This window comes from Myotis brandtii, unplaced genomic scaffold (genome assembly GCF_000412655.1).
Source record: "Myotis brandtii unplaced genomic scaffold, ASM41265v1 scaffold299, whole genome shotgun sequence".
Taxonomy (NCBI): Eukaryota; Metazoa; Chordata; class Mammalia; order Chiroptera; family Vespertilionidae; genus Myotis; species Myotis brandtii.
In genome coordinates, this window is record NW_005361430.1 from 1,237,257 (window position 1) to 1,250,462 (window position 13,206).

A 13,206-nucleotide genomic window follows, 5' to 3' on the forward strand; every position below is an offset into this window, starting at 1 on the left:
ATATATATATATAAAGAGGTAATATGCTAATTGGTCCTAACGGTGTCACAGTCATGACCGCTAAGGAGGAGGCTGCCTGCGTGTGTGCGGCGGGGCAATGCTCCTGGAGACGGGGTGAAGCGGGCAGGCGCCCGGAGGAGGCTCGTGCCTGGGAGGGCGGGGGTGAGAGCTCATAGTGCCCCCCTCACCAGTCCTTTGCCACTCACTGCTCGCACTCAGAGCGCCCCGCCGCTCACCTGCCTGAGGAAGGAGCACAGCACAGCAGGTGAGAGGTTTCCAGGCTTTCCTCCAGCGCCATGACGAGGGGGAGCTGTCCCGTTGGCAAAAGCGGGGAGGTGCCTGGAGAAGGTAGAACCAGCCCGAGGCGACTCGAGGGACTGAGGGAAAGGCTTGAAGCGGCCAGAGAAGGCCAGAGGGGTCGGGGGGCTGGGCCAGGTGCACTGGAGCTCTGTGTGGAGAGGTTTGGGTGTCAAGGCAGGGTGGTGGGTATGTGGGCAGGCCGCGTGATTTCGTGTGCTGGGTTCCTAGTATATATATATTTCCCAGCCTCTAGCCAGTTTTACAATTTGAACATCATCTCAAGGATCTGAGAGCCTAACTTCCATAAGCACCAGTTAGCAAACACACATGGCCTAAGTGAGCAACTCCCTCTAAGGTCCTCCATCCTCTGTCACTAGTTCATCGCAGCCCTTAAAAACTCCCCTGCCTTTGTTTCAAGGGAGGTGAGTTCCATTTTTCCTCCTTATTGCAATGGTCTTGAATAATGTCTTCCTTGCCATTTTTGACAAGTGTGTAGTACAGTTTATTTCTGACATGTCAAATCATAGTGAACGAAAGACTCAACCTGTAAGGAAACAGGTAAGCTTTTTTTTCAAAGGAAATGACACCTTTGAATGAGATGGAAATGACGAGACTTAATACACTGGGTGAAGAAGGGGCTGGTAGCATTCTGGGCAGAATGAGGGGCATGTGTACGGGCCTGAAGCATGACATAGATTTCTCCATTTGAAAGCTTCTCAGCAAGGGAAATTCATTAATAATAAAATAGATGAATACATTAGATTTTAACAAGCAAATCTCTAAAATACTCTCCTACCAAAGCCATTTACTTGTCTATTTCTACTTTGTTTATGTTGTAGTTAAATACAAATCAGTTCCCGCTGAGACATTTTAAAAGGTTAGCATACTTTCTATGCTAACCTTTCGAATCAAGAGAGCTACAGATGGCCACTGGCTGCAGCACAGACTTGCATCACGGTCAGAGGAAACACTCTACCACGCAGGGTGATTACTCCATCCGAAACTTATACACATTCATGGCAGGGCATTCACAGGGAAGGAGCTAACACAAAGCTCAACTTTTTCCCTTTCCTTTCAGGTCAGCCCCCATGAGAGCAGCTGATCTCTTATTAATGCTGTTGAACATGAGCAATAAACCTCTCTGGAATTAAACTGAACGAGGTGACGTAGAAGCAAGTTTGTACCAAATACATTTGCGTAGATTAGAGTCTGCAGGTGGTCTAAAACATGCTTGTATTGGGAGCCAAATTGTTCGGCACTGGAACCTCTTGAAAGGAGAACAAAGAGCCTTTCATTGCTCAAATTCGAAATGCAGCTTAGTACTTCATTAGAAACCTCTTAGTTCTCTGCAGGAATCTTTCAGATTTAATTATGAGGTAGGAAAAAGCCTTCTTTCCCTAGGATACCATATTGAAACATTTTATTCTATGTTTCCTGGGAGGTCTCCAAGTTTTGCAAATTGCTGAAGTTATCAGTGCATATTTAATTTCAGTCTAAGTTTCAGGCTAAATCCAGTTAACCATCAGAGTCAACATGAATTCTGAAATTAAAAGGACAAGAGGAAATAGCCATGGAGTTAAACATGAGGAGACCTGGGATTCCTTTCTGATTCTGCAGAAAACATCTACACCTTGGAATGTTACTTAAATTTTTGAGCCTCCGTTTAGTCTTTTGTAAAAGGAGGCAGCTAAACTAGATGATCACCAGTTCTCCTCCCATTTCTAAAATTCCACTATGTCTCGTCTTTCTCTGACTGCCTTATTATATGTGGAATCTAATGAACAAAATAAACTGATGAACAAAATAGATCCAGAGACATAGAAGCATAGAACAGACTGTCGAATCTCAGAGGGAAGGCAGGGGTGGGAAGGTGGGTGAGTGGGAAGAGATCAACCAAAGAACTTGTATGCATATATGCATAACCCATGGACACAGACAACAGTGTGATGAAGGCCTGGGGTGGGGTGGGACTCGGGTGGAGGAGGGCAGGAGAAATAGCAGAGAGCCTTTGTTGAGAATATTTCACCACATGAAGAAAAATAATCTGTTTTTATAGTTAATTAAATGGATTAGATTGGGTACACTGTGCAGTCCAAATCAATGACCAGATGTGAGCACTTCTCCTTGTCCCTCTTACCACTAAGTCAGTCCAAAGCCACAGATACCTCTCATTTGGGCAATTTCAACAGCCTCTTAACTCATCCCAATGCTCAGACCCCTTTTCCTACCCCAAACTCAATAATTTACTCAATACGGCAGTTGAAACAATGCAGTTGAGATGTGAGCTGAATCAACAAACACTTCTGCTCAAAACCTCTGATGGCTTCCCAACTCAGGCAGAGTAAAAGCCAAACTCCATACTGTGGCCTAAGAGCCCTACTTCAAACCTCACATCATACAGCCCCCACTCTCTTTCTTGCTGCTCTCCCACCCCTTCTCCTCTGCTTCAGCCACCCAGCTCTCCTGATGCTCCTTGACCACACAGCCGAGCCCACCTCCGCCCACCTCCGACCTTTACACGGCTGCTTTCCCTTCCCTTGGAATGTTCTTCTTATCTCTATCTTTATGAGTTACTCCTGCACTTTTTTCAGGTCTGTAAAAAATTTTAAACATCTGTTTTTTTTATTTAGACCTTCCATGGCCACCTTATTTAAATTTTAACATTTTAATTTCGTATCCCCTTACCTTTCAAAAAATTTTAACATTTACCAGTACCTAACATGCTTTGATTTACTGATTATTTTGCTTAATGTCCGCTGACCCACTGGAATGAAAGTCTAAAAGGGCAAGGATATATTTATTCTTTTGTCTGATTTGTTCACAGCTCTGTTTTCAGTACCTGGAAGAATGGCTGCCATAGAGTAGGTACTCAGTAAATATCTGCTCAATGAGTGATTACCATCTCTCACTGCTTTACATGGTCTCCCCCTTACCAAGCCAATAAAAGTCTATAGTTTCTGTAGATGGTACCTGATATTCCTTTTATCCTGAAATCATTAAGATACTCTGAAGAATAGGCTTCAACTATTTAATTTTTAATTTTTTTTACTTCATGACAGAGAACATGTCTTTGTGTAAACATGGTATTATTATAGATCCCATAACCTGTAATTTCTCTTTTTATGAGATTTAAGGGGGGTTTCCATAATCAAATGCAGCAGATGATATTGGGACTCAAAAGTATATAATTCATAAAAATCAGGTGATTCATCTGAACCTAAAAAAAAATTTTATAACTTACTTGGAGATTCATTATTTTCATAGGTTTCCTCTTCATTTGGTGCTTCTTCTTCCTCCTCCTCTTCTTCTGGGTCATCGGTATCTCCTGACTCATCACTGCCTTCCACCCATTTCCCTGGCATCAGTCCAGCTGAGTCATAGGAGTTGCACAGAGGACCCACAATGTGAGAGATGAAGGATTCCTGAAGGTTGGCCAGCTGGGGAGCAGAACGGTCCATGAAGGGGCTTATTGGTAACCCAAGGCTGGCCTCTTCGTCACCCTAAAAACAGGAAGTTATCAGGAAAGGGAAGTTTAAAATACAAGTAAAGTCAACATTTGCTTAGCATCTAAAATTTGCAAATACGCAAGAACCCAGATATCCATGTGTGAATTCCCTCTTTATTGCTAAGAGATTCCCCCCCAAAGATACCACTCTTTTGATCTTGAGGCTTTGGCTTTTGATCAAGGGGATCTATATAAGAAATGGTTTAATGTCTCAGCAGATGATATTTCTTATCACATTAGTCAGTGTGCCTTATATACATATATCATAAAAACCAAATCTGGAAATAATTATCAAGCAAATACATAATCTATCATGTTTTCCTTTTTTTTTTGCCTTGGCTACCAGAAATCTTAAAATATGATATTGTTCAATTAAAGTTGCTACCTTATCCTAGATTTTGGTTGAATTATATCTTCTGTGATTATATGATGTCTATATTCTTATTTACTATTTATATAATAGGACCATTCTATACACGTTTGTCTTTTGAACAATTTCAGATCTTTCTGGAAAAAAATCAGATTGTCAACCATAAAGAAATATACTAATATATCAACAATGTTTATGACAATATAGTGGGAATTACTATAAGCGAATTTTCCTTTTTCTTTAGAGTTTTCCTGTATTTCAATATTTCAGGATTATGAATTAACCTCATTCCTAGGAGAGGCAATACATTATTTTCTAGAAGCGCAAACCTTTTATCGTACATATGAATCTTGTGAATAATACCTGTAAAAGTTCTTTATAATCTCTCTAAATATGTCCAGACAATTTATTACTTGTTAAGGTGTCTCATCCTATTTGTGGATGCTGTTAGTAATGCGAATTTATTTCTGGCATTCACCTGAAATCTATCTCCTCATAACTTCTATAAACTGGTTATATTCATACCCTTTTTAGGGAAGCAGAGAGGAATCTAATGTTTCTTATAAATCAGATTCTGTGTCAAGTACTTCATATAATATATCTTCTTTAATCTCCACAACTACTTCATGGTAAACCTAATCCTAAATTTGTATGTCAGTCTGTTAAGTATCTGAAGATAGTTACTATATCACTTCTATTACCCCCAAGGATTAATATCTTCACTTCCTTTATGTCTTCATGTGCTTTTATGTCACTGATCCCTGTACTTTACCCAGGCTCCACTACCTCCAGATTCATCTTAAGAGACTGGTTCACAATACTCAATACAAAATTTCCAGTATAATCTGGTCTGTGGAGGGTAATTCAGGGAAGACCACTCATGTTTACATTTTGGTGGTAGTTTTTTGGTAGTGCGCTAAACCTCACATTAACATGTCAAATAAAATGCTTGTTATTTTTAAAAAAATATATTTTATTGATTTTTTACAGAGAGGAAGGGAGAGGGACAGCGAGATAGAAAAATCGATGAGAGAGCAACATCGATCAGCTGCCTCCTGCACACCCCCTACTGGGGATGTGCCCACAACCAAGGTACATGCCCTTGACCAGAATTGAACCTGGGACCCTTTTCAGTTCGCAGGCCGATCCTCTATCCACTAAGCCAAACCAGTTAGGGCAAAAAATGCCTGTTTTTTAAGCCTTTTCATACACTGTGGTTCTTAATTCTATTAGAAAAGTAAACTTAAGCTGGTATATATTCATATATTTAAACTAAAATTGGCTTCTATTATAATGAATTTGTAAAAGGACAATATTTCAGTGGTCTTTCCAATGTCTCTATTACTTTAAAATCTCTCAAAATACTTGCAAATAACTTTATCTTAGAATTTTTATGGTTATAATTTAGTCCATTTTTGGTCATCTTTTTAATCCTGTGATTAAAATTGGCCAATGCATTTTCTAATGTTAGGGTGAATATGAAATAGATTTATCACACTCAAAGCTTTTGGAAACTTTGCAGAATTTATGAGCAGCCTAAGCATGGATGAAATCACTTACCTGTTCATAAAATTCACTGACAATACCCTCTGTCCACTGAAGATGGAGCTCTTTACATTTAGCTGGCCCATTGATATCAGCCAGCTTTATACACATTTGACAAACTAGTAGACGATCATTTTCATTGGTCCAATCTATTCCAACCTCATCGTTTACCTGTTTGAGAAACAAAGATGGATGTGTTTTACCTCAAGGAAAGCAAAAGTTGACCAGGAGAATAAACAATACAATATTTATTGTTTTTCTACCATGTGGAGATCAGAATGCCAAGTGATGAGAATTTTTTCAGCTAATTAAAATAATGCTACTGCCTTGTATAAATTAATAGTAAAATAGTCTATAAAAATAACAAATGATGACTAATTATTAATTATGCAGTTTTACTGCCTTGTATAAATTAATAGTAAAATAGTTTATAAAAATAAAATAACAAATGATGACTAATTATTAATTATGCAGTTGAAACTAAATGCTATTTAAAATTAGCATGTTATCTATTACTATTAAAGTAATGTAGCTACAAATAAGAAATTTTCTTGAATTAACATTTGAGCATTTATGTTTGACATATGAAATATTGCTTCAGGGTTTTGACTTTTCTACTGCCAGATTACTTATGTTTGTATACCACAGACATGGGAGCAAATTAAGTCAAACAAAAACACAATGACAGAATTTCATTATTTCCCTGTATCACAAAATAAAATATAGACAGCATCTCAATGTCTCAAGTTCCTAGATTGGGACCAATGACTATTTATCTGCTTCTAGTTAAACATTTTATTGAATTTCATTTTCACATTGGACATATAAGAGGTGATAGCAATGACTCTTGTTCAATAGTTCAGTTCCATGACATCTTTCAGTGTGGCCATGAAATGAAGACTGGTACAAATCTAGTTACCTTGGCATTAAATTTGGCTACAAAGTCAAAGTGTTTCTTCAAGTCAGTGGCCAAAATTGCTTCAATGACAAGGAAACGGAAATGCTTAAATTCCACATGGTCAAGGTTAACTAAGAAGTTGTACTCTGGCCGGGACATGAAAAGGTTCCATGCGGCAGCTGCGTGATGATTCTCCAGAACTGAGCGATCATTGTAGAGCACCGCCTAGGCAAACAAGCGAGAGAGGGAAGAGTTCAATTTTTTAAGTTAAAAAATATTACAAAAACAGACGAGAATATGCAATGCATTTGGAATTTTCTGTTTTCATGGAACACAAAAATGTAGTCTTGTGACTGCTGGTTATTAAGAATCACTGATTGCTGCACATTGGCTGTTGATTACTCTTTTTGGTTAAATTTCATTCTTTCTTTTTTGGTAAAATAAAGGTAATGCATTTGAAACTTTATTCCAAACACTTCCAAGTGAGGGGCTTAGTGTTAGATTTTATTAGATTTCTTTGTAGGGCACAGGAATTTAACCATAAAAATATGCAAATATATTAATATACCTGAGAGGCAACTCAGCTATTTTTGCATCTAGAATAAGAATGGCCTCCTCTTAGTTAAAGATATAACTAATAAAGAGGAATGAAATCCCTGACAAGTCCATGATTTAAAACATTCTCACCCCATGATCAACCATAGGAACTATCACCCTTTATCTAGTAATTGAAGGTAACAGTATCTACTTGTTTGCAATTTTCTAATAATGCTCAGAAAAGGCCCAGAAGAAGAGAAAGTTGCCTAAAAAATGCTTAAAGACAGTGTGATAGAGGATAAAAAACAAAAGGCATTAGGACAGAAGGACATTATTACTAAGGTATAAAAATAGGACAATTTGAATAGTAAGAGGCAAGAGGATTTGCATGACTATACAAAAAATAATGCTTCTGCTCAAAGGACACATTGAAATAAATTAAAGTAGGTAGTCAGGAAAAAAAGCAACAGAATATTTTTATTGTATATAGAGTAAAAGAAAATTCTAGACTATAAAAGAGGAAGACGTTTACTGAGTTTAATTGAATAGCTAATGATAATTAGATACTTAGTGATTAATTTTGACTTACATGTAAATATATGCTAAGGATGTGCTTCTTTCAAGTTACCATTTTGGAATGCTAGGTTCAGGAAAAAATTTCCCTCAAATGAAATAAATTTATTTTTAATTCCGACTGACCAATAATATACCTTACGAATCATAATTGTTATAATAAAAATATATTTCAAAGGAATGGGATTTATATACAAAGAAGCCTTGCATTCTTAAAAGTCCAAAAAGATTTGGTTCTCTAATCTTTTCAGAAAGGGACTTCTGTACAAGTTGGATTTTGTTGAGGAAGTTCATAAACATGAATTCAAGTAGTTTTCCTTCCTTAGGAAAAAACTAAGAAGAGATTTCCATGGGTAATCAAGTTGCATACCTGCCATGAATAACTTGGAACAAATCACATTATCTTTTCAAAGCTGGCATGATCTCTAAGAACTTTATGTCAGGGCCAAATATAGTTCGGCTCATATTTATTTGGTGCCTATTATAAATCAAATTTAAAACAACGATTTTTTTTTTCAGAGAAATCTCTCAATTGAATTATTTCTCGTAATCAAAATAGAGTTACCTGAGGAGCACTAGTTGCAACCAGGAATGCGTTAGTCCTTCCTGGGTGGTCATAGTCATGCATGGCTGCAGCCACATACAGTGCCATCAACTCTAAGGCAGGAATATTTCCAGACAGACATCCATATTTATCGTCTGGCACATTGTACATTTTTGAGAATACATATCCCATGTGTCCATGTGTAAATCCACTGTCAGAATCTGAAAAGAAAAGATGAAAGTAATAGAGATTTTGAACAAGAAGTAAATGATATCATTTATCTTGACCTCCTAAAAAGGTACTCTATTGTTCCCATAGCTCACAAGGGAGCACAGATGTCCTTAGCACGTACCTGAATCACTTGCTGATCCATGATCATTAATCACAGTTGAGAGGCCAGGAATAGGTTGTGTAGTAAGATACCAAACAGCATGTAAGACGTCAGTAGCATGGATTCTGTTATGATCTATATAACCAATGCAAAGGAACAGTCATTCATTTGTGAACTTTGGGGTCCAAGGACTAAGAGTGCCATCTACTGGATAAATAGTTTAGTCCGAACAATTTAATATCCCAATGAATGCCAGCCAAACATTCTAGGAAAAATACTCTTTGATTACTCTTCCATTATTCTATCCTATAGAAACAAGAAACCCCCCACCTCCCACAAACCACTCAATATTCTTTATGTGTGCAGATGTCTGAAGTATAAAAATCTATATTCAGAGCATACTAGAAACCTAATATATATAGGAAACTCACTATGTGAAACAACTGTAATGCTTACTCTCATACTTATTTCCATGCTTCTGTATAAGACTGGGCAGTAGATTAAAGAAAGACCCATGACATACTTCAACTGGTCAGACCAATGGTCTATACCACTCAATATTTCATCTCTGATAAATTGCTTCCAAATATGATCTGTGAATAGAATATAGCAGTATTCTTTTGTAATCAAACTTAAAATACTATAATAAAAGTGAATCCACAAAGCAAAATTAAAAACCAAAATCAGTAATATTCTCTGATCTAGAAATTCTGATTTGGGGATAAAGTTATAGGAAATACCTAAAAAGAAAATTAAATACGTCTTTATACAGTAATGTAGGGAGTTAGGCCATTTAGAAGAATAAAAACTACGGAGAAACCAGAATTTAATAATGTCATTATCAAAGGTAGGGAGGGATCTATTTCATATGTACAGTTCAGCTTCTGTTGAACAGTGAACAAAGGCCCAGTGCTCTCTTTGCTTGCCTTCTTTTTCTGGTGCAATTCTCCTAAGTTTTCTCTTGTTTATCTAGCCCTCATGATGCTTCATTGATTGGTATGCTTTATTATAAATGTGCTTACTTTACACATTTTATTTTTGCTGACTAACCATGATACAGTGTCCTTTTCCAATACAATCATACACCATCGAATGCCAGGGATCTGTTCTAAGAAATGCATCACTAGGCAATTTTGTCATTGGGAGCATCATAGCGGGCACTTACACAAACCTAGATGGTATACCTACTACACACCTAGACTGTATGGTATGCCACCGTCATAAAGGTAGTCCGTCATTGACCACAATGTTGCTATGTGGCATATAACTATATAATATACTAGAAGCCCAGCTCGTGAAATCAGGGGGCCCCGCCCACCCACGCAGCCTGGCTGTGCTCACAGCCCCACCCACCCACGTGCACCTCACCTGGCTCACAGCCCCGCCCACGCGCACCGTAGGGCCACTGGGTTTTTATAATATAGATTACATCTCTGAGTAATATTGAACAGAGGAGGAGAAAACAGAAGAGAACAGAAATGTTAATGGAAATTTGAGAGAAAGACCTGTCCCCTGGTCAAAGAAGAAAGAAGAAACCATGACATCTGTGGTGTTGGCAGCACACAGGGGATGTAGGTAGATGGTGCCTATTTCCTACAATTCTGGCAACTCTAGGAGTAAATCTTTATGTGACGTGGGTAATTCAGTTGAGGGGCTGGGTGAGTGCTTGAGAAATGTCTTTATAAAAGCTTTGATAGTACAATTGTGAGAATTACAGAAGGAAACACATTTATTTTTATTTTTTTGTGAATCCTCACCTAAGGATATTTTTCTATTGATTTTTAGAGAGTGGAAGGGAGGGAGAGAGACACACACAGAGAGAAATTTCAATGTGAGAGAGACACATGGATCATCTGCCTCCTGCACCAGCCCCGGCCAGGGATCCAGCCTCAACCAAGGTACGTGCTTTTGAATGGGAATCGAACCAGTGACCCTTCTGTCCGCAGGCCAATGCTCTATCCACAACTGCTAGGACATATTTTATTTTGTTATATTTTTAATCCCCAGCTGAGGATATGCTTTTATTCATTTTAGAGAGAGAGGAAGAGAGGGAGGGGAGAGAGAGGGAGAGGAAGAGGGAAAGAGAGAAAGAGAGTGAGAGAGAGAGAGAAAGGGAGAGAGACATCGATGTGAGAGAGAAACACTGCTGTCCGATTGCCTCCTATATGGGACAATGCTCCAATCAACTGAGTCACTTGGCCAGGGCCGGAATGCATCTTAAGAGTATATGATATAGTAAGCTTGTAGTTAATGTAAATATCATTCAGATAAAACAAATTATTGCTGTTAGAACAAAATGGTGAATTAGCACAGATCACCAGTTTTCTCTTGATGATTCCTGAGAATATAATGACAAAGTTAAAATAAGAGCTATGCTAAGTCCTTGAGGAGGGAGAAGGCAGTGAAGACCCCGTAGAGGAAGAAGATGGCCTCTGGGCAGAGGGTGCCATGGTTAGGGGATGAGTTGGGAGAGACCTTCTGAGAGTTCTTCTTCCTGTTGCAAGCTGGGAAAATTACTCTGAACAAGTAATTACCATCACTATTGCTAGTCAAGGAAACTTGTGCATGCACCCAAAATTGCAGAGTGGAAGGGGGCAGTAGTGGGGTATTGGTGGAGCTTGTTTGAGTTGAGAGATAGACAAAATCAGGTACAGGGGAACTATTTTAAAATCTAGATTCTTTAAATTTTGGTAAGGGTTCTGGGTAAAAATTTTAAAGTTTTCATATTTTCTTTCTTGGAAAAAATTTTAAAGTATACTCAAAAGTAAAATAAAATTTAGTTTCGAAAATTTTAGGTCATTGTCATATTAAAGTTAATTTAACTCTATTTTGGTTACTCAGGCTTTTTTCATTTAGTTATGGATTTATTTAGCCAGAGTTGTTAGAAATCTAGTTCTCTAGCAGTAAATATTTAAAAAGTAGACATACAACAAAATTTTATGTGTGACCATTATAATTAGTGATACACAATGCTTTTGTTTAGTATAGATTTACAACCCTTCCACATGCAAGGAACTATTATTTAAACGTGATCACCAACCAAGCTAAAACTTTCTTGTGAGAAGATATAAATTCCCTTCACGAAAAGTGGGGCTTCTAATAGGACAAGCAGGTTTATTATAACAAATTCTTTTCACATAGAATGAAGAACCCACTATTTCAGAAAAAACAACAACTATTTACTTATAACATATAAACATGTAATAAGAAAGTGTAAAAATTAATTTAAAAATTTAGGATTTAGAAACTTCTTTTTCCACTTAAGTATTTGTCAACTTTCCCTACAACTTAGTGGTATTCTACCTATAGAAATGTTAGTAATCATTATGTCAATTGCTCACTAGAACTTGCCTGTAGTGGACTATATCACAAAACTATATTTGGAAATATGACATTAATTTGTAAAGTTAGTCTGGTAACTAGCTGTCGTTTAGTGTTTTTGGTGGTGTCCTTTCTATAAAAGTGTATTTATGTAACTACTAGGTTCTTAGCCTTTGAGAAATCACTAACTCATGTCAATCACTGGCATCCAACCAGGGTGGGCCTTGGAAATATTATTAAGAAAGCAAGACTTATCTTGAGATCCTTTCAAACTACCCCTTTCTCATTTCTCTCTTCCAACTTCATAGCCCATTGACCAGACTTTCCCAAAGGGCCCAGTGCTCTTAAGCTCCTCTCTCTCATACTCCCACGGCTCATCTCTCGCCTAATCCCACAAATGTAATTTGTAGGTTTGATTCTTCACTCTCCTTTGCTATCACACATCATCAGCTGTGCATTTTCATTCCAATGTAGTATGTGCATGGCATCTTGAAAAACGATCCTTTAATAATGGGTCACTAGGTCAATGTATACCAGTTTCTGGAAATACCTGTGCTTTATCCTCTCCATATAACTTCTATTTATTTCAGCTCTTTGTAACTACAAAAAGACATGGGTCCTAAAGTCCAAGGTACATAGAAGCAAATTTAAAACTTAAAAGTTAAAATATAATTTAAACAACATATTTCTAAGGCATGTTCCAACCCATATATTACGTTTGACTATTTTTCTTGCTACGCATTTATTTTCTAAAAGTACCAAATGCTTTCCACACATTTCCACAACCTCACTAATTAGATTTATGGACATTTTCTCCAGTTTCATGTAGCTTTTAGCATGTAGGACAATTTTACTGACGTGTTCTGATGCTACCTGAAATGCTACATATTAAAACAATATAATTTAACATCTCCTTTGTGTTCCAATGTCTCATGATTGTAAATGACAAACTTTCTCTCAGAATATTCAAAAGTTCATAAGCTTGAACACTGGCTGTATCCTTTCCTTGGGTCTTCCCATTTATTTCATTTAAAAAAATGTTTCTAATAACTTCTCCACAACTACTTCCAGATGTTTCTTCTTTTCTAGTTTATTACTTAGACCATCATCCTACCTTCCTTCTACACCAAACCAGGTTTACCTTATATGGAAAAACTTCAATAGTTAGTGATTTAACTCTGCAGCTCCCAGAACAAAAGTTGAATTCAGTCAATGAAAGGCATACATTGGAAAACGAGCAATACATTGAACATTTAATGATTTATTTAGCATACATTTAAGC

The 13,206-nt window shown here is 37.3% G+C and overlaps 1 protein-coding gene across 1 annotated transcript in view; it reads right to left on the minus strand.

Moving 5' to 3' along the window:
* PDE3A (phosphodiesterase 3A, cGMP-inhibited) overlaps positions 1 to 13,206 on the minus strand; it is a 48,100-nt gene that overhangs the window by 9,586 nt on the left and 25,308 nt on the right. The window contains exons 9-13 of the mRNA XM_014542354.1: positions 8,625 to 8,738; positions 8,294 to 8,493; positions 6,640 to 6,843; positions 5,736 to 5,891; positions 3,542 to 3,800 (exon numbers count right to left, since the gene is read on the minus strand). Of these exons, the coding sequence (XP_014397840.1) occupies positions 3,542 to 3,800; positions 5,736 to 5,891; positions 6,640 to 6,843; positions 8,294 to 8,493; positions 8,625 to 8,738 (933 nt within the window). The remainder of the gene's footprint in view (positions 1 to 3,541; positions 3,801 to 5,735; positions 5,892 to 6,639; positions 6,844 to 8,293; positions 8,494 to 8,624; positions 8,739 to 13,206) is intronic.